Here is a 24,671-nt window from a genome sequence, read left to right as displayed (position 1 = left end):
AAAGGTCACAGCATGATTTTGGTGTACATAATTGATTTTTAAAATTAAAATTGTCGTAAATGCATTACCATATTTGAGAGTTCTTTCACCGAGCCCACCGCTTGATGGCACAATGGTCATTAGGATATTTCCGTACATATGTCAAATTAGGGGAAAAATGGCGTTGACGTTTATGTTTGACGGCTGTCAGATTCTTTTACGTCAAGCTTTCATTTCCGAGAGGTTGGTTTTCGTAATTTTCTTAAATAAAATCTAAAAGCATCGATAAATTCTGCAATTTATAATTGTAAAAATGAGTGAAATTGCGTGCTTAAATTGCTTATTTGTTGATTCGTATGAAAATTTTCAATACCAATAGCCCATACGGGATGGTTTTGAAAATTTATAAAAGTGCAGAATGATTGTTGCAGAAAGTGCTCAAATCATCATTAAATTGTGTGTTTAATTTTACAGGAGTTTGTTAGCAGGCAAGAAATTCCAGTCAAAAAATGGCGAAAACAAAAAAGGTTGAGAAACGTAACAAGTCTGCCATCAATGAGGTGGTTACACGCGAGTGCACGATTCACTTGTCGAAGCGTGTACACAACATTGGTTTCAAAAAGCGAGCACCACGCGCCATCAAGGAAATCCGCAAATTCGCTGAAAAGGAAATGGGCACCAATGATGTGAGAATCGATACTCGCCTAAACAAGCACATCTGGTCCAAGGGTATCCGGTGAGTTTTACAAACGAAACTATATTCAATATGTAATCAACAACAACAAATGATTTTCTTGCAGTTCGACTCCAGTTCGCGTACGTGTGCGCCTTGCTCGCAGGAGAAACGATGATGAGGATTCACCCAACAAATTGTACACATTGGTGACATATGTGCCCGTTTCCACATTTAAGAACCTGCAAACGGAAAATGTTGAATCCAGCGATGATTAAACAAAATAATGGAATATTGCTTGTGTGTATGCAATTAACTAAATACATCGTCCGGGTTTAGAAGTTTATTAAAATTACAGACTAACGTTAATAAATTCATTTTTTATTTGCAAAAAACGTGAAACAAAAGGAAAATAAGCATTCAAGTTCTTTGGTAAAAGTGATGTGCGAATCAATGGTTGTTTTGTATGTGATGTGGAAGAGGAAATTCTAATGTGAATGTAATTGAATTTTCTTTCAATGATGGAATGGCACCAGATGGGAAAAATGAGAAATTTAATGATATTGCTTTCAATCAATCCCCGATTACTTGCAAGTCTAAATAAGAACATACACCGCTTTATTTTAGACTACATATATTCTTATTTTAATATTTTATTTACAAAATTTCTAAATATTTGGAATTCTTTATTAAATTTACTATGTATACTTTTTTTTCAAAATTTTCTCAAACCAATTTCCACAAATGTCAAATCTCTACCTCGCATTAACACAATCATTGATTTAGTTGCATTTTCCAAATGCAGCACCTTGTATGACTGCATTGCTGGGAGAGAGGTCGAACCCAAAATTTGTTTGAAACCCAAAACACCTTTATATTGATATATTGTTAATGGCGCTTCATTAGTACGACTCAAGATATGCAGCAATAAGTCCCCAGTTGCTGTGACATTACTAAACGAAAACTGTAGCGGGTCCACACAATCCAAACTTTGCATACGTTCAAAACGAGCCGAATTAATAGAGCTACAAAATAAAAGAATTCACATACATATGTAAGCATTTATGTGCGTATGTATATATGCACACATTCATACCTATAAATTTCCAGAGTGTTGCAATGTAAGCTGTTGGGTTCCTTTTCGGTTTGTACTGCTAAGAAAAGAGTATTGTTTAATGCGCCACTTGCTATTTTAGCTGCCTTGGAAAACGGTAGACGTTTTAGAACCTCGAAACATGGATCTATTCTCCATATCTCAACGCAGTCGGACAGCAGGAGCACTATTTTATCCGGTGATACTTGCAGTGCCTAGACGAGTGAGAAAGGTATCACACACATGGTCTGTTTTGACATAAAATATAGCCATTACCTCTCTAATATCTTTCCTGGGTATAACGAACTTTTCGTAAATAACTATTCGCGTCTCAAATTCCTTTTTAAGACAAAATATTTTGTTTAAGTCACTTTTTATTACCGGATGTGGTAGAAAGCAGCGTTCGCCGTTTATTGTGAGAAATGTCAGTTTTATGTTGTGTTGCTCGCCCTGTAGTAAATTGCCTAAAACTGACTTCAGATTCGATAAGAGGTAAGGTGGAGATGTTTTATTCACTACAGCAAAATTTAATCCGTTGTTGGATTCGCTAGAGATAAAAGTTACCAAGTCAAGCGTTTCCTGTTTCGGTAGCCATGAATAATCTGAAATTTAGGGAAAACATCCAAATATAGAAATAATCAACATATTATCAAAATAAAACGATGAACAACTTTTTACCTGCAAAATTTTTTTATCCCAATCATGCCCTAGTATGATACAAGCTACTGCGCATACCTAGCATAAGTCGGACATAAAATAGCAAAACAAAACAACCTATCGCTCTAACGGCATTCCCAAAAATTGTTTTGTTACTTTACGTCGTTACCACAACAAAACCACATATTGCAATTGTTTCAATTCCTTTATTATGCATTTAGGTTTACATATGTGTATGTATGTATGTACATCTATAAAATTCTAACCTTTCCTTCTCTGCATATTTGAACTACAAAAATTTCGGTATTTCTTTGCAATACTTGTATTCTACTCTCGTGTTTTGTTTTGCATCACCATTGACAATTGAGTATGGAAATTTGCTCATTCCTACACAAGCCGCACCATAATTGCCCATGCGATTAACTACTACCAATCCACCACTGAAATCTGGATAATGTCGCACAATACGTTGCATTGCGATTTCTGCGGCTACTGAGGGATTGTTACCAGCACGCAGGCCTTCCACAGCAATCAGTGCGGGCAGGAAACGCATCATTACATCGCCATCACCAGTGGCTACAGCTGCACCAATTTCATTGTCCGCATAAGCACCAGCGCCGGGTATTGGTGAATCGCCAACACGGCCTGGTATTTTGTGGCTGGCGCCATTAGTGGAGGTTCCCGCATAGATCTGACCATTTGCATCAATGACAATCATGCCAATAGTGTCATGATTCCACCGTCCAATTTGATATTCGTAACGTGTGCTTTTTACTTGGTCATTGATTTCCCACGAAATTGGACTGTATGGACCACAATTTTTCGTTGGATCTGGATACACGTTTACCCAGTAGTTTGGTTGACAAAACTGATGGCGCCACTTTGTCCAAATATCTTTGGATTTGTTGGTGGTAAGACTCTCGCGGCGAAATCCCATTGCCTCAGCAAAATTACTTGCCGCATCACCCACCAGTAGTGTGTGTTTTGTGTGTTCCAATACATGGCGTGCTACACTTATTACATTCTTTACTTGTCGCAGTCCTGCAACTGCTCCAATATTCATATTGCTACCATCCATGATCATAGCATCCAGAGTGGTTTCGCCATTCTCATCCGGTGAACCACCATAACCGACGGTACCATCACATTGTAAGCGTTCACAAGTTGCACAACCTTCGACAAGCGCATCCAGAGCATTACCATGGTGATTTAGGACACGCCAAGCGGCTGCATTTGCCTCAGTGAAAGCCCATGTATTGATAACAAGCGGTAACGACCTGTTGTTACGGAATGTTGGTACATAATTTTGAGAATCAGTGGGTTTTAAAGCCAGAATACTGACAAATATACTATACAATGAGTATAGCACAAACTGCATGTTGACTCACTGAGCTGTTGTAAAACTCAATCCATTATTGTAGATATATATGATCTTATCGGCAATTTTAAAAACTATGAAAATAAACTTTGATTTTTCTTTATCACTACAGTGAATCTCAAACTCTTCGTAATTTCCGCTCACGAACCATTATATACAATTTATATTGACGATAGCAAACTTTTACGACAAAAATCCTTGCCTTTCAACAAACTGCATTTTTTTTCCTAACTAAGTGTTTTTTTGTCAAAATGTATGTATGAAAACATGACTCAATGTATTAAAACATTTATTTGTAATTGGGGTTTAATGGCTGTTAGCTACTTTCCAAACATTTCCTTTTACAATAGCCTTGAATACGAAATGGCATGTGCTGCATTAAGTTGATAGTTCGCCAAATTCTTGCAAGCAAAAACGAGATAGTTACACTATTATCCGTGTATTTTGCAAACCATATCCATTGCGCGCCGTTTCATTTATCGCTCGCAGCCGCTTTGTTTTGCGAGGGACGCGTTGCCCCGCGTTCTGTGACTACACACACAAAAACGTCGAAAAGTATAGAAAGCAAATGAAGAAGTAACAAAATCGGCGTACAAAATCTCTAATTTATAATTTATCTTAAAAGTTACATTGTAAAGTTCTTATAATAAACTTCGTAGCTTATATAAGCTCACAGATTAGTAGAAAATGCCTATACAGTTGGATAAAATATTGGCTGATATAGCTGAGGAAAAAGTGCTGCATCCAAATTATCCGCCAGCAGGCAAAAAAGACGTAGATGATGCCTGGGCGCGCGTAGGCAAAAATAATAAATTATCGGGTAAATAAAAGGAAAAAAGTTATTTTTATTTGTTGTTTTTCACGGTTTCCAAATTAACTGTAGTACACGAGGCACGATCAATATTCAAAGTACTGCAAAAGAAGTATGAACAGGAGAAGACCAAACGCACACCGTCATGGAAACTATTTGATCTAATGGAAAAAATACATCAACCAATGAAAGATGAAGATACAAAGCAAGAAGAGTAAGTTTAAATTTGGATTTTTCGTGTGCTTACAGAGTTAAATAAATTATTTTGTTAAGTGATGGCATGGTGTCTATGGAAGAGGATGAAGAATATGAGATGCTTGAGGTACAAGAAGAGGAAGAGCCAGCAGCTGCACAAGGAAAGTTACCTTCGACATCAGATGGCGAAAGCCCTTCAAAAGGTGTGAAATCTGGAGGCTCTAACGAAACAACGCCAGAGAAAGAAGCGAAACCATTGTTAAAAACGGCTGTTAAATCCGCGGCTACTGCTACCACTTCCAACAAAGCTTCATGCCCAGCGGCTGAGGAGAAAAAATTATTGAATTCGTTAGCTCCTTCATCGCGACCAACATTAAACGCTGGTGTTAATTCCACGCCTACATCGAATGCGTCAACAGCTGCAACAGCTGCTGCACTACACAAAAAAGGAATAACCATGAAGAAAACTTCAACAGTTGCTACAACCGGGACTACAACTAGCGGAACACCGCGCGCAACCCAAGCCAAAACTATACAATTGCCTGAATCAATTAAACGTAAATTGGTCGAAACACAGCCTGGACCACAACCTACTAAAAAAGCAAACAATGCTGCACAATCATCTGCGACAGCGTCGCCTGTTCAGTCAGCGGCAACAACAACAGCTGCCAGAAATTCTCCAAGTGTTAGCAGCGGTAACACTAGTGCTACTTTACAAGAGAGTACACTCGCTTTAAATAATGTACAATCGGTCAATATTAAACAGGAACCAAACGACGGAATTGGTCCGCCCGCTGGCATAAATTTAATTACAATAACTGGAAATTCACGTGTTGAATTGACAAATGGTGGTGTAGGAGGTGGTCCTTCCTCATCAACCGCCGCTACTGTAGCATCCACATCAACGAATGGTTATTCACCACGATTAGAGGAGATTGACTTTCGTAATGACATTATTTTTGACGCGGGCAATGGTCCCATTAATGGTACTGTTGCAGGCGCAGTTAATCATCCAAATCATGCAAATGCACCTGGTGGTATTATTAATTTAGGAAATTTCGACAATTCACTGCCACCAACATTCTTCAAGAATCTTTGTAACTCATCACGTCATGAAGCTTTGGGTCTTTACGTTGCTAACGTAATGAATCGTTTGCGACCGCGATCGGCTGCAAAGCTCGAATTGGGTATATTGCGAGCAATAATCGATGTCCAAAGCGATGAATTGGAGCAATGAAAAGGGTAAACGGTGATTAAAAAAAAAAAAAAACAGTAGCAACACTCCAATTAAATTTTTTATTAGTATTTTGGAATATATTTTTTACGCTGATACATACTGCATGAATCTTTTAAGAGATGAGAAAGAAGCAACGCCGTTCATTTTGGCAGAGAAATTTTTTATATTGGGCTTGCATCTACCGAAGAAGCAGCATAAAAATTATACTTTTAAATTTTGGAGCTAAGTTAATATATACTATTTCAAGTTTTCTTTCTGCATTTGTTTTGACATATTTTTATCTCTTATATTCGAATGTCAATAAGACATAAAATGCCCACGAAATGTCAAGCTGTTTAAAAGTAATAAAGTAATTATTATATAGTAAACAAAACTTGCTTTCTTGATGATTTTGCTAAATCTGTTAAATTTTCTCACACACACAAAACTAATTCTGATCGAGTTCGAAAAATCATTGATGTTTAAATTTTATGCCCCATTTGACAAAAAAATGTGTTTGACGAGTGGACTGCACTAATATATAAAACCTTACCTTGAATGGGTTCAAATTGTTTTTCCTGTATTGACCATTGATAGTAATGTAAAGGCATAGTCGCATTTGTTTTATCAACAACCGCTATAACATCCAGCGTTTGACCATTCCCTTCTCTTATTTTAAGGGGTACTATTTTTGTTGCATTAATTGATAGTTTTTGACGAATAATAAATTTGTCCAAGAGATAATAGGGTGCTGAAAATAGAATAAAAATGTATGCTCGTAATTAAATTAAATTTTATATTTTCGAACAGACACATCTTGAAAATGTTTCTGTACAATTTCCACATATTTTCGAAACTTACCATCGAGAGACTGTTTCAACTGCTGCACCATCGTAAGCATTGTGTTCCAGCTGGGCATCTCGCTCATTTGCTGGTTGTTCGTGTTTAGAACATCATCAACTGATGATGAATTTCGTTTCCATTTTAATTCACTTACAGGTTGATTATGATAGTCCTGCACGACTAACGGCTGCAAGAACACCAAACTCCCCTGAATCGTAATCTCATTGGACGACTTTGCGTGCTGCTTATAGAACATATCGATTTGTTGCCCATTGATGCTTTTGGCGCGCAAATTTTCAAAGTTATTCATTAATATACGTCGATCCTTGGGAACGAAATTATTGATGTGTACATCGCCGTGCAACGTTTGCGGAAGATTTCGCAACAATAATGTTTTTTCGCCAAAATTCGCAATACTATTAATGGCACCTAATACGCCTAAATCATTGTACATGTTGACGGTATCAAGAAAAGTTGTACCATTTATCGTGTGATTTCCGTGTATGTATACTGCGCCATTAATCCAATCAACGATTGGTACAGCATTTATAGTACTGCTAATTTCAGAGTATAGTTTTTCAATACTGGCCGCAGTTAAACGCTTTGGCGCTGTTATGGGGGCAGAAGGTATATCCAAACGCACTACATCTTGAACCAAATTTAAATTGTTTATTTGTACATTTTCAATATCACCCTGTATAAGCGCGCTTAGTAGGCTCCAGGCTGCGCGCACTTCATGGGGGCCATCTGTTTTCAGTGTATTTGCAACGAATTCATCGAAATTTGTACTTAAATTGCTGCAAAAAAACATAATGGAGGGGTTTGAGTATGACGGCAGAGGTTATTGTGAGCGTCAGCAATCTTAGAATACATACACAAAGAAAAACACAAATATATAAAAACTAAACATAAAAATACTGCAAGTATATATGTGCGAACATAGGTATGCATAATTTATAAATTTATTTTTTTTATTATAAATGATTTTAGAGAGCAAATTTTAATCCGCAGAAGAATGTAAGCCAAAATTCTTTTTAGAGTAGTTAATTTCCTAATAAAAAATTTAAAATAGAAACCTAATCGGTTAGAAAAAAATCTGATTTCAATAAAAATTTGTTCAATATATATTTTTTTCGAAAACAGCAATGTTTCTAAACAGTAGCGGAAAACAGTTTGGTGGCTACTGTATTCGTATGTTTCCGTCATAACTTTCGGTGCTGCCCACTTATTGAATAATGAATGAACTTTCTCTTCTCAATTTATGTCCTTAACCCCACATCTACACCTTCTATATATATATATATATATATATATAATAAAAATCAAGCTTTGTTAAAACAGAAATGTCAGATGGAGATCGCGAGTTTCACTGTTAAAACATATCTGTCTTATTGTACATCTCGAAATCTTTTAAGGGAGGACATTGGCGTGTTATGGTATCATCATTTCGAAAATGTCATCAAGTAAGCTAATACGTTGTTCCCGCGCTCATTATTGTTTGAAATAGGAAAAAAGAAGGCGGAGATTCTGGATGAATCCTTTTTTTCGCAAAGAAGGGAAATGCAAAATCTAAACACTAAAGTTTTCAAAGATGTCGCGTCGCAAAAAATATCAATTGACTGTCAATATGCAAAATGACAGCTCATTGCTTCACGGACGTTAGCAGTATATGACCTAAAATATTTCATAACATGAACTTCATTTAATTTGCTGTCTTGATTGGTAATTTCATTGAAATTGACTATTAAAGGACATCAAAAAATGTAGTGTAGAAACGTTAAGTTACCGAATTTCTTACCATCACTCTCGTACCATCATTTATTTTTTTCGTAGTTTGACAACATCATTTTAATTTTACCGCGCCATTTGCATGCACAAGTACAGCGATCCAATTTTCTTGATGCCATTTTGAAAATTAAATGTTAAAGCAGAAATTTAACAGATGTTACGATACATCTGTTAGAAGGTGTATATAAAAAGTAAGACAAGTTTTTCAGTGTTAGTTCAACAACACTTTCCTGTTAAGCTAGGTTTAAATGCCCAATTTTGAGAGCTTAAACCAAAGAACTTATAAAGACGAGGAAGTGGAGTTCTCGGCTCGCTCCGCCAACAAAACTCGGTTAGGAAATTTAGCACCAAAAATCTAAACGGGTTCTAATTAGTTCGAATTGGTTTTTGGTGATGAATTTTTAAATCGAAACAGACCAGAAACTAACTGTCTTAATATGTTCTTTGTTTAAACTCAGCTTAAAAATTATTCTAGTACTAAAACTTGCCCTTAGCAGTAAATGCTATTTATAAACATAATTAAATAAATCTTGAAGTATTCGGAGAAGTTCAGTAACTCATTTCCAAGTGAATTGCATTGCAATTGCTAACAAAATTGAATGAAGTGCGCTCGGAAATGAGAACCTTAATGTTAACCTTAACTAATTAGACGCTTGCACGGAACAGTTTTGCAAAGAAAATAGCAATATATTCACAATTTTTACTAAAACATTCAGAACATGTAAATCCAAACAAATCGAAATTAAAGCTTGTAATTTATATGAAGCGACACTTAAGGCGGTTGCACACAAGTCTTTATAATTGTATGGATATCTACATTACAACAACATTTTTTCTCCTTTTAGACAGTTAATACGTTTTTCATTTGTTTTCAGAGCATTGCCTTGTGTAACCCCAATGTAAGTTCAAAAACCATTTATGATTATATTTTCGTTGTTGGGAAATCTAATTTTTTTACCATTAACCAGATGTGGCAATACTGTGTCATCGTTGTCAGTTGTGATGTTTTGTTGAAGTAAATAGTGAAGTTTGTCTCGCGTGTGGCCTTCGATTTTTTGTGTAAAAATTTTGCAAAAATTCATGTGCTATAAATTGAAATAATAAAAAGGTAATATATACATACTGCAATTAAGTTGAAAACAGGTGTAAATATATGCAAAAAAATGTAGTTGTTGGCAGGTTATCGTCTGCGCATTGATTTGTGAATCATCTGTTTTTGTTTCTCCCCTTTTTCGTCGCTTTGTTTAAGTAACTATCTACAGTGGCTTTGAAACTGCGCAGTGAATTGATTTTCTCTTTATTTTTTTTTTTTGTAAGTTGTATGGAATGCGCAAGGTAAACGGCGGTTATTTGTAGGTAAATAAAAATTGTAGTAAAATATAAATTTTTATCAAAATAGATGACTAACACGACGGTGCACAAAGAAATGTATGTATACATATGTAACATGCATTCTTAGGTAGAAAACCTGTTAAAAATGTCTGAACTTAGAGGGGAAATACATTACATATATGTACGGAGGGGAATTTACTTTCAGCTAACTTATTTTTTATTACCTGTTATTTGGTAAGAAATTACCTGCTACTTTCCACAAGCAATCCCTCCAGCTGTACGTTATTAGCAGTCAAATCACCTTCAAAGTTTGCCTCACTAGCGATAATCAGTTCTGTACCAATTTCTTGTGGTCGTGATAAGCTCAAGTAGTTGTCTTTCAAATAATGCAAATTTATATTGTTTACTAAACCCTATGAAATCAATAAAATGCTTATTTTTATTCATACAAATTGCTGGTCTGCTTAAATACCTCAAATTCTAACAGACCCTCAAAAGTTGCATTAGCCAACTCCACATGCTGGCTCAGGCGCACATTTTCATTGGCAAGCCAAACTCTATCCAGCAATATTGCCAACTCGTGATGGTTTAAACTGTGATAAAGTGGAGTCTGCGCAAAATTAGCATGTTCCACATGCAAAGTATCAGCACCACCAGCTTTGAGAAATTGTTGTAACTTCAACAGGTGCATGCCATTCAATGTGGAGACATTGCAAATAGCGCCAGAGCCAATTACATTAAGTTGTCCATGAATTGAAGCGCTGGCGTAGATAATTTGTGGTACAGAGGAGTTAGCGTAGATTATGTCCAGCGGTACATGTACGCCATTTAGAGTGGATGTGCTAAGTGGCGCTTGCATTTGAATGGGATTTTCTAAGAACAGTGTAAGAAAAGAAAAGTTAATTGATAAATATGCCAATGAATGCAATATTAAAAATTCAAACTATGTCAATACCTAGAGTGTTTAGCTACTTACGGAATTCCATTGTATTAATACATTCATCTCGATTTATCCAATAGGCCTTCAAAGTGAAATCATCTAGCGCACGTCCATTAAGTGAACCCTCAAGTTGCACTCCCTCCAGGCAATTTACATCAGAAAAACTTTGCGGCGCTGTAAACTTTTGCGCGCCACTTTTCTGCAACCAGCAACGCCCAAATTCTTCCGCAGGTATATCATTGAATTTTCCCTGGAACGTTAATTGACTGATATTCATATCATAGTTGAATTTGTGATTTCCTTCCAACTGTATATCAGAATTTAGATGCTGTAGCTGCTTCTCTATGTCTTGCACCTTACGTCCATTAACACTGCCATTTCCCAAGAGTAAATTGTCTACGAATATGGTCTTTCTAAATTTCTGTCCTGGTGGCAATAAATCACTGTATTTAGTTACATTAGATAATAATTGCGCTATTAGTGGTTGTTCGTGTTCTGAGATTACTGATTTGCCACAAATGCGTCCACTGGTATGCAGTTGTTCAATATTCAATGTTTGCGCACTTAATTCTGCCACACTAAGTGTTATGGGCATATGCTGTTGTTCGCCGCGCGTGACAAAAACTTCAAGTGTCTTATCCATCAACGTTAGATTGTGCGCTATAATACTACAAGTGAACGACGAGTGAATTGTTGCGTATTAATTTTTGATTACTGTTTAATTAATACATACTACTAGAACTTATATTTGTTAACTTTCACTACACACCTTGGAGTCTGTATCTTGCCAAAATACATTGGTACTTGGATGCTCTGGTTTGCGCTCTTAAATAACAAATGTTCAGTAAAACCTTCAGTATCTATACCATTCAAATATTTCACTTCAATGTAACCTTCGCGCACTACTAGCGTCTGGTTGAAATGCTTTTCACCCTCGATTACTTGCAAGTCACTGAAGTTGGTTTTGATGAGCTGTTGCATATCGATTGCATTGACAAATGTTAGTAGAGTGTTATTTGCTTCCAACGGCTGCTCGAATTTAATATTTATATCCTCCAAGGGTTGGGTAATATCGAGTCCATTCAGAAGTGTCAGCTTGGTGCTCATTTGAGAACTTTGATCTATTAAGTCGTTGACGCTTAGAAAGTCTGCAACGATTGCGTCGCCTTTGATAGTAAAATCGCCATTAAGGATGAAATTGCCGTGCACAATCTGTTGCGAAGCCAATGCCTGTAAACGTGGGCCCAGTGTTTGACCCTGCAGTGGGAAAGAAAAATAAATAAACCAAAGGAAGAGGAAAGAACAACCGTTTGAAAAGCATATTAAATGTTCACTGTAGACCAAGTTTTACACCTTTCACGATTTTATTTAAATATTTTTTATTTATTTCTTATCTCTTATTTACAAAATATGTTTTATTTATTTATTATCTTTTATTTACTTATTATTTATTTATTATCTTTTATTTACATATTATTATTTATTATTTGTTGTTACCTTTTATTTATTTTTTTTTACCTAGTAGCCAGTGTGCTAATTAAGTTAGAGTTACATTGTATATATCCCCTATAAATAATAATAATATTATTATTTTTACAATTTTTTATTACCTTTTGTTTATAATTTGTTTTGTTTTTTGTATTACTATGTTTTATTATTATTTTATTCTTTTCATTAAATTTTATTTATTACTTTTATATTATGATTCCCACGCCACTCTCCCCCCGCATACCGCACGAGGCGGGTCCATCTTCACCAAGCACGACGGCAGTTTCGAACTGCAAGTCATATTGGCACTTTTGTGTTTAGTGTTTTTTTATTTTGTTATTTTATATAGAATTATAAAATATTGCTAGTGTATGGAGGATATCTCACTTCTCTTTTTAATTATATTATAATTTTTAATTATTATTTATTATATTTCCTTAGAGAGTAAAGAATTTTCTTGCTTATTGCACGTTTTAAGAATCACCGATTTTTGAATTTTGTGTTGAATATTAGGGTATACCTATTTCTAAATATTTCATATTGGGTATTTTTTTTTTCCTCTTTATTTTATACATCTGTCCATTGACATTAAGTCCGTTGTTTAACAATTTGGCCAGGATTTACATACATCGCTTAATGACCAGTGCCAAAGCGATAAAAATTAAAATAAACGAAATAATATACAATTGGGTATAAATGTTTTTTGCAATATACCATTGGCTGATATTATAAATGGAATTGTTATTTTTATTCTTATTTTGTTTTTATTATATTTTTATAGCATTTATTATTATTATTTTTTATTTTTATTTTTTTATTATTATTTCTTATTATTTTTTACTTTTTTACTTATTATTATTTTATTATTTTTTATTAAGTTTTTAATTATTATTATTTTTAATTTTTTATTATTTCTTAAGATTTTTATTTTTCTTATTAAGTTTTTTATTATTTTTTTATTATTATTTGTTATTAATATTTTTTTATAATTATTTTTATTATTTTTTTTATTCAGGTTTTTATACATTTTTTTTATTAAGTTTTTTATTATTTTTTAAGTTCTTTATTATTTTTTCTTATTAAGTTTTTTACTATTTTTTTATTAAGGTTTTTATTATTATTTATTATTAATATTTTTTTATTATTGTTTTTATTACTGTTTTTATTCAGGTTTTTATTAATTTTTTATTAAGTTTATTAAGGTTTTTATTATATTTTTATTAAGTCTTTTATTATTTTTTTATTAAGTTTTTTATATTTTTTATTAAGTTTTTTATTTATTTTTTTATTAAGTTCTTATTATTTTTTCATTAAGTTTTCTATTATTTTTTTATAGTTTTTTATTTATGTTTTTATTATTTATTATTTTTATTTTTTTTTATTTTTTTATTTTTTATTATTTTTACTTTTTTTTTATTTGTTTTTTATTTGGTTTTATTATTTTTTATTTTTATTTTATTATTTTTTATTTTTTAATTTTTTATGCTTTTATTTTTTTATTTTAATTTTGTTTTTCTTTGTTAATTTTTTAAATTAAAAATTTTTTTTTTTATTGTACTTACCCCTTCACTTACCACCATTTCTATCGGCTGCAATATTCGCACATTCTCAAATCTCTTTGCACCCTCCACCACTTGTGTCGCATTTGTACGCTTCAGCAGCACATCCAACTTTTCCTGATGCACTTTTATGTGATTTAAGCGCTCATGTATTAACAGCTCTTTAGCTTTGACAGGCTCTTCAAAGATTACTGACTGATTCACCACAATAACGCTGTCGCCACCATCGATTGATATCAGTTCATGCAAATTTTTGCCTTTAATTTCATCTCCCAACACTCGCACAGATTCCGCAACTAGGTTGACTATATGAGCTGGCTGGTTCACAAATTGCACTCCATCACGCTTCAACGTATTATTTAGCAAATCATACCATTTGTGCTTATTCAAAGTACCATTGATTTGCAGGTGTTTTGCTGCTAGTGTGGGCACCACAATAGTTGTGGCCGGCGTCATTGTCACATTTTCGGTTGGCGTACGTTCAGCAGCTTGATACCTACCCGTTACACGCACTTTTTTCGCGTTGACGCGCTCAAAAGTGGGCTCAGCTGCATCGACACCATTCACTTGGTTCGCATTTAAGTCCTCTTTAACAATAAGTGTGCCGACTTTAATGGTGTCAAATTCCTTAATGGGCTCAGTTGGGGTAGTGGCGCGTCTGAAGCGTTTTGCTGCAGTAGGTGACTTGAGCATGGCTTCTAGACCATCAACTGCTTGGGTAGCGAAATTTAATGCCTGCCAATAGTGGCTGGTGAAATGATATTTCGGATAAACGAACTATGGTTCGAGAAAAAATTAATAATATTTGATCGATACTCGTATGTGGAAGGAATGCTTACTGAATTGGTATTTACAGTTTGTATATCCGCCTGGGGAATGTCTTGTACTTGCATTTTGACATTTAGGCGTTGACTTTGTGCGAGTTTTTGCTGCAAATGTGTATATGTTGTTTAATGTGTGAATGCAATGTTTATTCTACAGTGTTTGCTCTCTCACCTCTACTTCATTTTTTAGTTTATTGACATCGATTTGCGCCAAACGCTCTATTTGCGTTTTAGTCCAATCGATGATCTGCTGCCGCAAAGAATTTGCATGCTCATCTTGCTTGAAGATCGGTAGAAAAATGTTTGTGTCATTTTCGTTCATCTTTTCATTTGCGATCACTGAAAATCAAAGATTTTTTACTGTTTTTTTATTTATAAAGGAAGATAAAAGAAAATATAGAATATAATCAAACAAAGCTTTATATTGATGGCTGAAAAATCGTATCCAAATCTATAATCCTTAGGGCGTTGGTGTTCACGCTTTAAAAATATTTATTTTTCTTTTTAACTTGTTACCAGAATTTTGGCATAAAGGACTTTTTTGAAGTGTGCAATTAAAAAAACAAAAACTTTAAGTTTTTCCCTGCTGAGTGAAGATCATCAAACATTCAAACACAGACCATCATCGAAAATAATATAAATCTATCTACCCAGTCAGCTGTTTCGAGTTTACAAACAAAAAAAAGAGGGCACTGCCGAAGCGACAAATGTTAACCAGTGGATTCATTGCCTGTTAAATTTACCGATGGCACATCCATAGCAGACAGCTCAGAAAACGAAAATTGGTTTAAAGCGGAAATAAATTTTAACGCGAGAACAAGGAAATGGTCCTAAGTATCATAAAAATTTACTGACTATAATAAGAATATCACTTAAAATTTGAATCTTTAACAAAAAATGGTTTTAAGGCTTCTTCGTCTTCTTAATTGGCGCTATAACCGCTTACGCGATTTTTGCCGAGTTTAACAAAGCGCGCCAGTCGTTTCTTTCTCGTGCTAACCGACGCCAGTTGGACACACCAAGTGAAGCCAAGTCCTTCTCCACCTGATCTTTCCAACGCAGAGGAGGCCTTCCTCTTCCTCTGTTTGTATCCATTCGGACGACATGACCCAGCCAGCGTACCCGCTGGATCTTTATTCGCTGCGCTATGTCTATGTCGTCGTAAAGCTCATACAGCTCATCGTTCCATCGCCTGCGAAATTCGCCGTTGTCAACGTGCAAAGGTCCAAAAATCTTGCGCAGAATCTTTCTCTCAAACTCTCCAAGCGTCGCTTCATCAGATGTTAGGACGGGCATGATGGGAGCCTTGTAGAGTGTTAGTTTTGTTCGTCGGTTTTAAGGCTACTGATCATCATTATTTTGCTGCTAAAGTGGCGGTAGATACATAATGGTTGTGACTCATGAACTATCGAAAAATAGATTTTTCGTACCGTTATGCGGACATTGCTGATAATTTTTTTGAAAATTTTTCATTACTGCACTTATAATTGGCGCTTACATCCTTTTTGGGTGCTTCACCGTGCTTCTGCTCCTATTTATGATGTGCATCTTGATGCTTTTCACAAATGGGGGACCTACAGTTTTATGTCGCCTCCGAATGGCAGATGTTTTCTTTTTTAAATACGCTTTTTCATGGCGGAAATACACTGTGTGTGAGGTTTGCTGTTGGCTGTCGAGGGGCGATTGCTATTCGAATTTTTTTTATCATTTGATGTTTTATGCGCGGAGTTCTGAACTACGGCACTGCCGAATGGTAGGCGTGACTGCTTTTGGCCGGAGAAAAACTCGACTTTCGTGGTTTTAGTATGCATAAATGCGCACTATTTTGCCTGTAATAGCTTCGATTTATTGAAACAAACGTAAGATGATAGCCGATCTTCGGAAAATCGATTTGACAGCTCTTGGTTTTCTCATAGCGTACTCAGCAGCAAATAATGTTTTGTAAAAAATTTATACTCTAAATTTTTTTTTTGTACAATAATTATCAAAGCTGTTAAATAAAACGTAATAAAGTGTACTCCTCTCTCTCAAGCGGACACCTGAGGGACTGAAAAATTAGTCCGCTTTTGGGAGAGTTAGCGACAGTCGACGAGTCACTACTTAAACCAACCAACCAACCATGGGAGAGTTTCCCGTTCAAGAGAAAAAAATTAAAAAAAATTCTTAAGGATTTCTGGTATGTACTGAAAACAGTGTCCGTTAGGAGAGAGTACACTGTAATAGTTACAAATCTTCTGCACACATTTTGTACAATTTTGTTTTCGTTTATTCGTATTTTATTTCCAACAAACTAGTTTTTAATTCTTTCTTCTGTTTCATCCTTACAAAACTCCAAAACTTACCTAAGTAGCTCTTGTCATCCTCTTGATGAATTCGCATTTTTGATACGCCTCGCCCCAATGCGCCTTCGGTGAACTGCACATTAGAAGGCTCAAAGTTCCAATCGTTCAGATTATAAATTTTCGTATCCTGATCCTTACTGGCAATGAGTAGCAGAAATTTTTCAGCATCTACATTCTATTTTTCGTTTAATCAAAGAATAATTTTTCGTTATTAGTTTTAATGCTAGAGAATTTAACCTCCATTACCTGTACAGGCAAGAACTGTTCCACCGCATACAATGACAAACTTTGATAAGGTACAAATTGTCCATTATCAAAGAGATAAAATATTGAATCCGCTTCATTAGCATCTCCACCGCCAGTCTTCCGCGTGCCGACCGAATTTCCATAAACTAAAAAGTGGCGTCGTTTTACCTCATCCAACGGTGCACTAAAATATCGCACATCCACCGCGCCATGGGTGCGTATCTTCTGCACGAGCTCGAATTTTTTCTTTTCGCGATTAAATTTATAGATTTCTGAATGTGTTGTGGTGCGACCCGTTTGATCGGCATAATTCGCTAAAGCCAGATAGTTTTCAAAGTTGATGGCAAATGGTTCAACGTGGCGCGCATTGCTACATGGAATGCGTGCGAGTAGGGTGAACGATGTACCCGACCACTTGTAGTAGGGACAGTGTGGACTGGCTTTTTCGTTGGTGCTACGAAATGTTTGCAACATAAACAAATCATTGCCTGAGGTGCGTAGATAAATCGAATATAAATGTGTAGCGGCAAAGAATTGTACAGCGCGCAGTCGATCGTCGGCGGTGAGTTCGTAGATCGGTGAGCCATCTCGTGCGTTCTCAATCACTTGGGTGATATTCAACGCCAATGCGATGTAGCCCTTGGAGCCGAGCGCTTTGCAATCCATTGCGATGGCATTGGGCGTGGCAATATTGTACAGTTCGTGGTAGTTTTGATTCTGGTGAAAAAAATTTAGTTCATATGCAAAATAAATCATTTTTTATACGTACCACATTTTTGTATACTGTAAAATGCCGTACACCATTTTTGGTTTTATGTAACGATGCTGCATACTTTACACCTTCCAAAGAGAGTATACAAATATCAATTGGGAAGGAAACGGGCACCGACGCGATTTTCTCGAGACCATTAAAGGAATAGGCAGCTATAAAAAAATTTTTAAAATTAAAAGAGATATATGTATATTCGCTGTTGTTGTCGATAAAGCAGCATGAAATACTGAAGAAATGCTGTTGGAATGACAGGCATAGCTGGGACATAAATACAGAAATGAATTGTTCGGTTTTTCGTCTTCAGGGGCCTGAGCTCACCAGATGGACAGTCTGGGCGAGAGATAGGTTTAAAAATTAGTGGTAGTTTAAGTTTTGTGTAATAGGTGGTACCTTTGAAAACCTATTGGAAGCTACCTACGCCACAACTAACCTATATGTCTTCGACACCCTCGCAGCCTAAAAGCTTCAGTATATAGTAGTAGTAAGTTGAACTTCGACCCATCTAGAATTCAGACCGTCGTTCTCAATATACAAGTATGTCCGACATGTGGAAGTACATCGTACGACGTATTCACGTAACCTCCTAAATCCACTTACCTAACATCGCTTTCAACAACAACCTGGATCCCTCGCTTCCTAACAGTCGGTTCCGTGATTTCACCCCGGCCAAGGGCTGTCACTTACGTAGCATTTCACAGCATTCCTTAGACAATCATGATTACACAGCAACACAACAATAATAGAGAGTGGTGCCGATTTTCTTGAGAAGGAACTTCCCCGAATGTCTGGCGCAGGCATCGTGTTCAATTATAAAGTACTTTCCCAAGCACGCTTCTTAATTTTGTAGATCTAGAGCGAAGACAGCCATCCCAGTCGCCGAGAACGATCCATCGTCATTCAGTCGTCGGTTCCACTTTATCGGAATGACCTGAATTTACATATATTACACCAAGGAGTGCTACTACGAGTAGCATTCCATAAAAATGTACGGGAAATTATTATAAAATAATTTATGATATAAATTGTTCCTACTTTTGAAATTTCTGCGAGATGTTTGAACTTTTTGATATCTGGTAGGACTCTGCACTCAGTAAGCGTTTGCGGAGGTTGTAGAGAATACCTGCAGAATATCCATCACCTATTTATATACGAGCGCCATCTAACTTCTTGATCTTCAAATTCCCTTCGGACTCCACTAGTGCGCATTGTATGCTTTCGGAATCTCATATGGGTTGGATTAGAAGTGGGAGAGTGAAAAACTTTTTAGATATAGAGATTTTATACTGCAGTTACAACAATAGTATATGCAATGAATAAACTTCTCATCGGGTTGGGTACGTAATGCTGTATGATACAATATTCTGTTTACAAAATGTTGTATACAAAATTCTGTATTTCAGAATTCTGTATTATAGAATTCTGTATACGAAATTCTGTATTTCAAAATTCTGTAAAAAATATTCTGTATTGCCGAAATTCTGTATTGACGAAATTCTGTATTGACGAAATTTTGTATTGACAAAATTCTGTATTGACGAAATGCTGTAAGTAAACGATAAGAAATTCAACAAATTTTATAAAAAAAAGTGCGCACTTTTTTGCTTCAGTTTCGATAGAATCCACCGTATTTTTGCGTAGAACTCCTTTTAGCGTGGGCGGCCTTCGGCCGCGCTTCAAAAAAATAACCCTCATCAGTCCAACTCCGGCTACGCAATCCACCGTATTTTTGCGTAGAACTCCTTTTTTCGTTGACTTTTGTCAACACACAATTTTTTCAATACAGAATTTTGTTAATACAGAATTTCGTCAGTACAGAATTTCGTCAATAAACAATTTTGTCAATACAGAATTTTTTTAAGACAGTACAAAATTTTGTCACTGCAGAATTTTGTTACGTTAATTTACAGTATTTCGTACGAAAAGAATTTTGATATACAGCATTTTGTAGGGATCCCCTTCTCATCAACTTAACTAGTATGGATGTAGTGTAACTGTCAAACCCTTTTTAAAATCATTCTCTAAGGTTTTTTTTATAAACTAATCGGATAATAAGCAACGCAACGATTCGGCCGCCGTAGCCGAATGGGTTGGTGCGTGATTACCATTCGGAATTCACAGAGAGGTCGTTGGTTCGAATCTCGGTGAAAGCAAAATTAATAAAAACATTTTTCTAATAGCGGTCGCCCCTCGGCAGGCAATGGCAAACCTCCGAGTGTATTTCTGCCATGAAAAAGCTCCTCATAAAAATATCTGCCGTTCGGAATCGGCTTGAAACTGTAGGTCCCTCCATTTGTGGAACAACATCAAGACGCACACCACAAATAGAAGGAGGAGCTCGGCCAAACACCTAACAGAAGTGTACGCGCCAATTATTTTTTTTTTTTTTTTTTTTTAACGATTCGTTAAAAAACAAACAAAAATGGAAAAAAAGTTTTATGCGCTAATAAAATATGGATCAGATAACGAAGATACTGTCTCTGCCCTTTTCTTTCGTCCCAACGGTCTTCCTCTACCTTACTTTCTTCACAATGGTATCACAAAGGATGAATTCGTATTCTTCGTCCAAGTGTGCCCACTCCTTGGGCAACCATTTTAATCTAACACAACCCAACCTAAAGAAGGTATTGTTATAATCAGCATAAACAGTTGTATCGAACAACATTTTTGTTTTTTTCTAGTTAAGGTACTTGACCACCTTATAAGTTTCAAAAAATTAAATTTTTTTTTTTTACATTTTTTCAATCCTTATACTTTTAAAAATCATCACCTGAAACTGTTTTTTTAAATTCGAATTCTAACAAAGTGAAATCAGTGAAAATGTGCAGGCGCATCCTGCACTCATTACTTGCTGACTCAGCTGAAAGAAAATAGCAAGTTTTAACTTTAAACGCGTTTTTCCAGAAATTACTTTTTTTCGAATGGCGGACACTTTATCTCCGAAACTGCTTAGCCGATTTTAATGATTTTGGTCTTGTTTTATTTGTTAAGATGTTTTGTATGCCAATTTACCACATTTTGCAAAAAAAAAGTTAATAAAGTATTGCTTTTTAAGCATAACATTGTGAAAAACAGGGGTGTTTTCTTAACTTTTTTTCAAACATCCGCCATTTTTTTTATTATTTTTTTTGTCAGTTTGTGGTAAATTCTCACGCAAGGAACCTTCCTTTTGAAAATTTTGTTTCTCTCTTTTGTTTTAGAATTACCATTTCTAAGATTAACTGTCCGCCGCAAGACATGATTTTCTTCAGGCCTCGACTTTGGCGCCTCCTGTATATATGTTAAAAAAAGAAATTTTAATAAATCAATTTTTTTTTTGTATTATATAAGCTCTAAATAAAAATTTAAAAAAAAATTTATTTTAATATATTATACAGAACATGAAAAAAAAATTATTGAATATGTTGTACTTTTTAGCTTTCCAAGGTGGTCAAGTACCTTAAATGGGGCGTCATCTTCACTTATTCCTTAATCTGCCAGAACTTTCAAAACCTTTTCGAAATCGTAAACATTTGCTATGTTTTATTTATTTCATAAATTAATCTGCCAAAACAACTCTAACATTGAATTTCGAACGAAGTAAAGTTCAAAATGAATTTATACGAATATTTTACAGCTAAGTTCACTATGCCTATTTCTATGTCCCTACTCAATTACCGTTTATCAAAGTTTGGCTTGTCTGAAAATTTTAGATCTTCATATGCTTCTCATAAGCACATACACACGCAAACCTACTATTTTTGTACGTTCCTTTTAATATGTAAATTCACCGCCTAAAGTCAAGTACAGAAATATTTACTAATCTATCGGCATATAATATATTTGGGGTCTATACATTTCTATGTATATGTGCCAATATACATTGTATACCGATCTGATTGAGCATTTCTGTTCTTACAGCAATAATGACGGATATTCAGCAGCAAATCCCACAAATCGAACACCTGGACGAACGTGAACTTTATGTGCAATGTATTACAAAACAACTGGAGGAGGTCGACATGCTTTCATCGATCTACTGTACACCCGGTGAAATGCATATTTTGGATGCCAGCGTAATTAGCGACTTCAATGACTTCCTCAACACGCCTACAGCCAATCCTGCGAATGCGCTGAAGGCACATTTGGATTTCACGATAACTCTGATCGTGATGCAGGGCAAGTGCAAAGAGAAAATGGATATACGCATTGAGTTGCCCAATCTCTATCCATTGCTTGAGAATGCTATAGTGACTGTCTTCAACGCGCTGCTGGGCAAAGCTAAAGAGTTGTATTTGAAGCGTGAAATTGAAAAGTACATAGAGACAATGGATAAGACTGAATGTTATGTGTTTCAAGTGGTCTCCTGGTTGCAGGACGAATTGAATGAATTGATTGTGCGCGATGCCAGCGAATTCGCTTACAAGGATGACGTAGCGGATGAGATGGAAAATGTGATGGAATGCGAGCGGTTATGGATTTACTCGCATCATATAAAGTCGAAGAAAAAGCGGCAAGAAATACAAAGGGAGGCGCGTAATTTGGACTTGACTGGATTTTCGCGTCCTGGCAAGCCGGGAATTATATGTGTAGAGGGCTTGCGTGAGAACACGCAGGAATTTTGGCGCATAATTAAGGCTATGCGCTGGCAGCATATAACGATTTGCAAGAGCGAACCCTGGCAGGGGAAACTGCAGAAGCGACGACGCTTTGACGGTTTCAAAGAGCAGCTCTTCTGTGATGATCTCGACAATGAGGATGGTGTAATGAATATGGGGTTGTTCATCAAATATTTAGAGGCTCACAAATCGGGTTACATGAAGAAGGAGCTGTTTGGTTTGGAGTAGTGACGAGTTGAATAAATGAAAAACTATACACGGGAGTGCGGCACAAAAAATTAAATTAAAAAAAAAGAGAAGAAAAATATACTTTGATATACAAGTATGTAGTGTTGTTCTTCTTTTTTTTTTTTGAAATTTTCAATTTTAGCTTATACATAAATTTTCAATACTATATATTTTTTTTGATGAAATTCCAATTTGTTAAATAAAAATTAAAATTTGTTAAATAAAAATTAAAATTTTTCAGCGAAATAAAAGTGGTGAAGTACTACAAAATAATTTTTGTGCAGTTTTTCTTTAAAAATCAGTATCTATACATAATTACTTAGTGAACTGAATAAAAATTTTAAGCAACATTTTTTCTTTTTATTTGCAAACGAGTCTGTTTTTCTTTCTTCCTGGGCTCTGCTGTTTTCTTGATGGTGCTTTCTTATACTCGTATGCACATAAAACTCAACGAAAAAGTGAAAAATAAATCCATATCTAGCTTTCACTATGTAATTTTTTTATAACAAAGAGCGCCATTGTGGTAAAAACATACGTCATTTTCGCTGGATGCCATGACTAAATGCACGTCACAAAAAACCAATGAAAACGACTCTTACCGCTGTTAAGTATTCGACATTTTTTTTCTGACTTTTTATTTTAATAGTTACACATTTTTATGGCGTATTCTGTAGAAGTGTTAAATTACAAATTCTCGAAATGTTGCTGATTTGACGAAATATTTATTTGATAAGATTTTTTTTGTGACACAATTCAAATTTTCTTTTCCATAGAAATTAATTATTTACTGTGTTACTGACCGCATTTATATATATGTATATATAATTGGCGCGTACACCCTTTTTGGGTGTTTGGCCGAGCTCCTTCTCCTATTTTTGGTGTGCGTCTTGATGTTGTTCCACAAATGGAGGGACCTACAATTTTAAGCCGACTCCGAACGGCAGATATTTTTATGATGAGCTTTTTCATGACCGCATTTACCCTCATTTTTTATTAGTATCATTATTATTTTTTATTTCGATACTGCAAAGTAAGTGATATATTGAACATTTTCACTCCTAACTTTTATTTTGCCTGCCCCAGTGTTGCCTAAAAGAAAATCTCTTAAACAGTTAATTCTTTTTTATTTTTTATAAATAAGAAACAATACTAAATAAATTTCTAGATTTTTTTTAACCACTTACAACTCTTTGCCCTCGACTCCTCTTACCTTTATCGAAAAATTGTGTCATTTCACGTTTTTGCATTTGCGTATTAAACGGTTCGAGTTGTGCGCCATAAAATTTGCGAAAATTCACATCCAAACACCAACAATTATTAATACAATTCATGAAAAGCAATATAAATATATAACAAAACATTTTTACTTTGTAAGTATACAAATTTTAATAGTTTTATAAACAATTATTTTTTGTGCGAATATTTTTCTCCATTCGTTTAAACCTCAAATTACTAATGGGAGCGTTTAAAACGCAAGTTTCTTTTATATATTTGCGTAATGACCAGCTAAGGAAGGCAAGGGGAGAAGTCCACAGTGTAACTGTAAAATAAGACCACATATTTGAGAAGAGTATGTATGAGAGAATAATTAAAACCGGCATAAGACTGTGCGTAGTTTGCCCAAATATTATTTATTAACCCTTTGGGGGCCTACTAGGTGGGCATGTTTAAAAAATTTTTCGAAAAAGTAAAAGAAATCTATTTTAAATTTT

The 24,671-nt window shown here is 35.2% G+C and overlaps 6 protein-coding genes across 9 annotated transcripts in view; 4 read left to right on the top strand and 2 right to left on the bottom strand.

Moving 5' to 3' along the window:
* The first annotated feature begins 133 nt into the window (after positions 1 to 133).
* On the top strand, positions 134 to 1,025 carry LOC128868843 (60S ribosomal protein L31). Of its 2 annotated transcripts, none has more exons than XM_054111386.1 (3): positions 134 to 222; positions 454 to 715; positions 780 to 1,025. In XM_054111386.1, exons 2-3 carry the CDS (start codon positions 489 to 491, stop codon positions 928 to 930), a joined length of 378 nt encoding a protein of 125 aa, XP_053967361.1. In that variant the 5' UTR covers positions 134 to 222; positions 454 to 488; the 3' UTR covers positions 931 to 1,025. The 2 variants fall into 2 exon arrangements, with proteins under 2 accessions (XP_053967361.1, XP_053967362.1); XM_054111387.1 differs by lacking the exon at positions 134 to 222 and adding an exon at positions 263 to 286.
* LOC128868836 (uncharacterized) lies at positions 805 to 24,453 on the bottom strand. 2 transcript variants are annotated; one of them, XM_054111375.1, is made up of 16 exons: positions 24,170 to 24,453; positions 18,134 to 18,288; positions 17,365 to 18,081; positions 17,119 to 17,293; positions 14,949 to 15,115; positions 14,792 to 14,881; positions 13,956 to 14,729; positions 11,675 to 12,162; positions 10,942 to 11,573; positions 10,438 to 10,838; positions 10,212 to 10,378; positions 6,864 to 7,642; positions 6,556 to 6,753; positions 2,022 to 2,347; positions 1,749 to 1,960; positions 805 to 1,677 (listed from the first exon to the last, which is right to left on the bottom strand). In XM_054111375.1, the coding sequence occupies exons 1-16, from the start codon at positions 24,318 to 24,320 to the stop codon at positions 1,368 to 1,370; spliced, it is 5,742 nt and encodes a 1,913-aa protein (XP_053967350.1). In that variant the 5' UTR covers positions 24,321 to 24,453; the 3' UTR covers positions 805 to 1,367. The 2 variants fall into 2 exon arrangements, with proteins under 2 accessions (XP_053967350.1, XP_053967351.1); XM_054111376.1 differs by having other exon boundaries at positions 13,968 to 14,729; positions 24,170 to 24,452.
* LOC128868838 (putative N(4)-(beta-N-acetylglucosaminyl)-L-asparaginase GA14866) lies at positions 2,607 to 3,922 on the bottom strand. The gene has a single exon (XM_054111378.1). The coding sequence runs from the start codon at positions 3,778 to 3,780 to the stop codon at positions 2,692 to 2,694; it is 1,089 nt and encodes a 362-aa protein (XP_053967353.1). The 5' UTR covers positions 3,781 to 3,922; the 3' UTR covers positions 2,607 to 2,691.
* On the top strand, positions 4,290 to 6,114 carry LOC128868837 (uncharacterized). Its single transcript, XM_054111377.1, has 3 exons — positions 4,290 to 4,600; positions 4,664 to 4,805; positions 4,865 to 6,114. The coding sequence occupies exons 1-3, from the start codon at positions 4,468 to 4,470 to the stop codon at positions 6,021 to 6,023; spliced, it is 1,434 nt and encodes a 477-aa protein (XP_053967352.1). The 5' UTR covers positions 4,290 to 4,467; the 3' UTR covers positions 6,024 to 6,114.
* The window catches only part of LOC128868841 (clavesin-2), a 65,644-nt gene continuing 50,623 nt past the window's right edge, over positions 9,651 to 24,671 (top strand). For both annotated transcript variants that reach the window (XM_054111384.1, XM_054111381.1), the window contains exon 1: positions 9,651 to 9,741. The gene's annotated coding sequence lies outside the window, so the exon portion shown is untranslated. The remainder of the gene's footprint in view (positions 9,742 to 24,671) is intronic.
* On the top strand, positions 21,746 to 23,082 carry LOC128868839 (RWD domain-containing protein 2A). The gene is made up of 2 exons (XM_054111379.1): positions 21,746 to 21,875; positions 22,034 to 23,082. The coding sequence occupies exons 1-2, from the start codon at positions 21,761 to 21,763 to the stop codon at positions 22,957 to 22,959; spliced, it is 1,041 nt and encodes a 346-aa protein (XP_053967354.1). The 5' UTR covers positions 21,746 to 21,760; the 3' UTR covers positions 22,960 to 23,082.

The sequence above is a fragment of the Anastrepha ludens genome, chromosome 6, assembly GCF_028408465.1.
Source record: "Anastrepha ludens isolate Willacy chromosome 6, idAnaLude1.1, whole genome shotgun sequence".
NCBI lineage: Eukaryota > Metazoa > Arthropoda > Insecta > Diptera > Tephritidae > Anastrepha > Anastrepha ludens.
The sequence above is the reverse complement of the archived record's forward strand: the minus strand, read 5'-3'. Positions and strand labels throughout refer to the sequence as shown.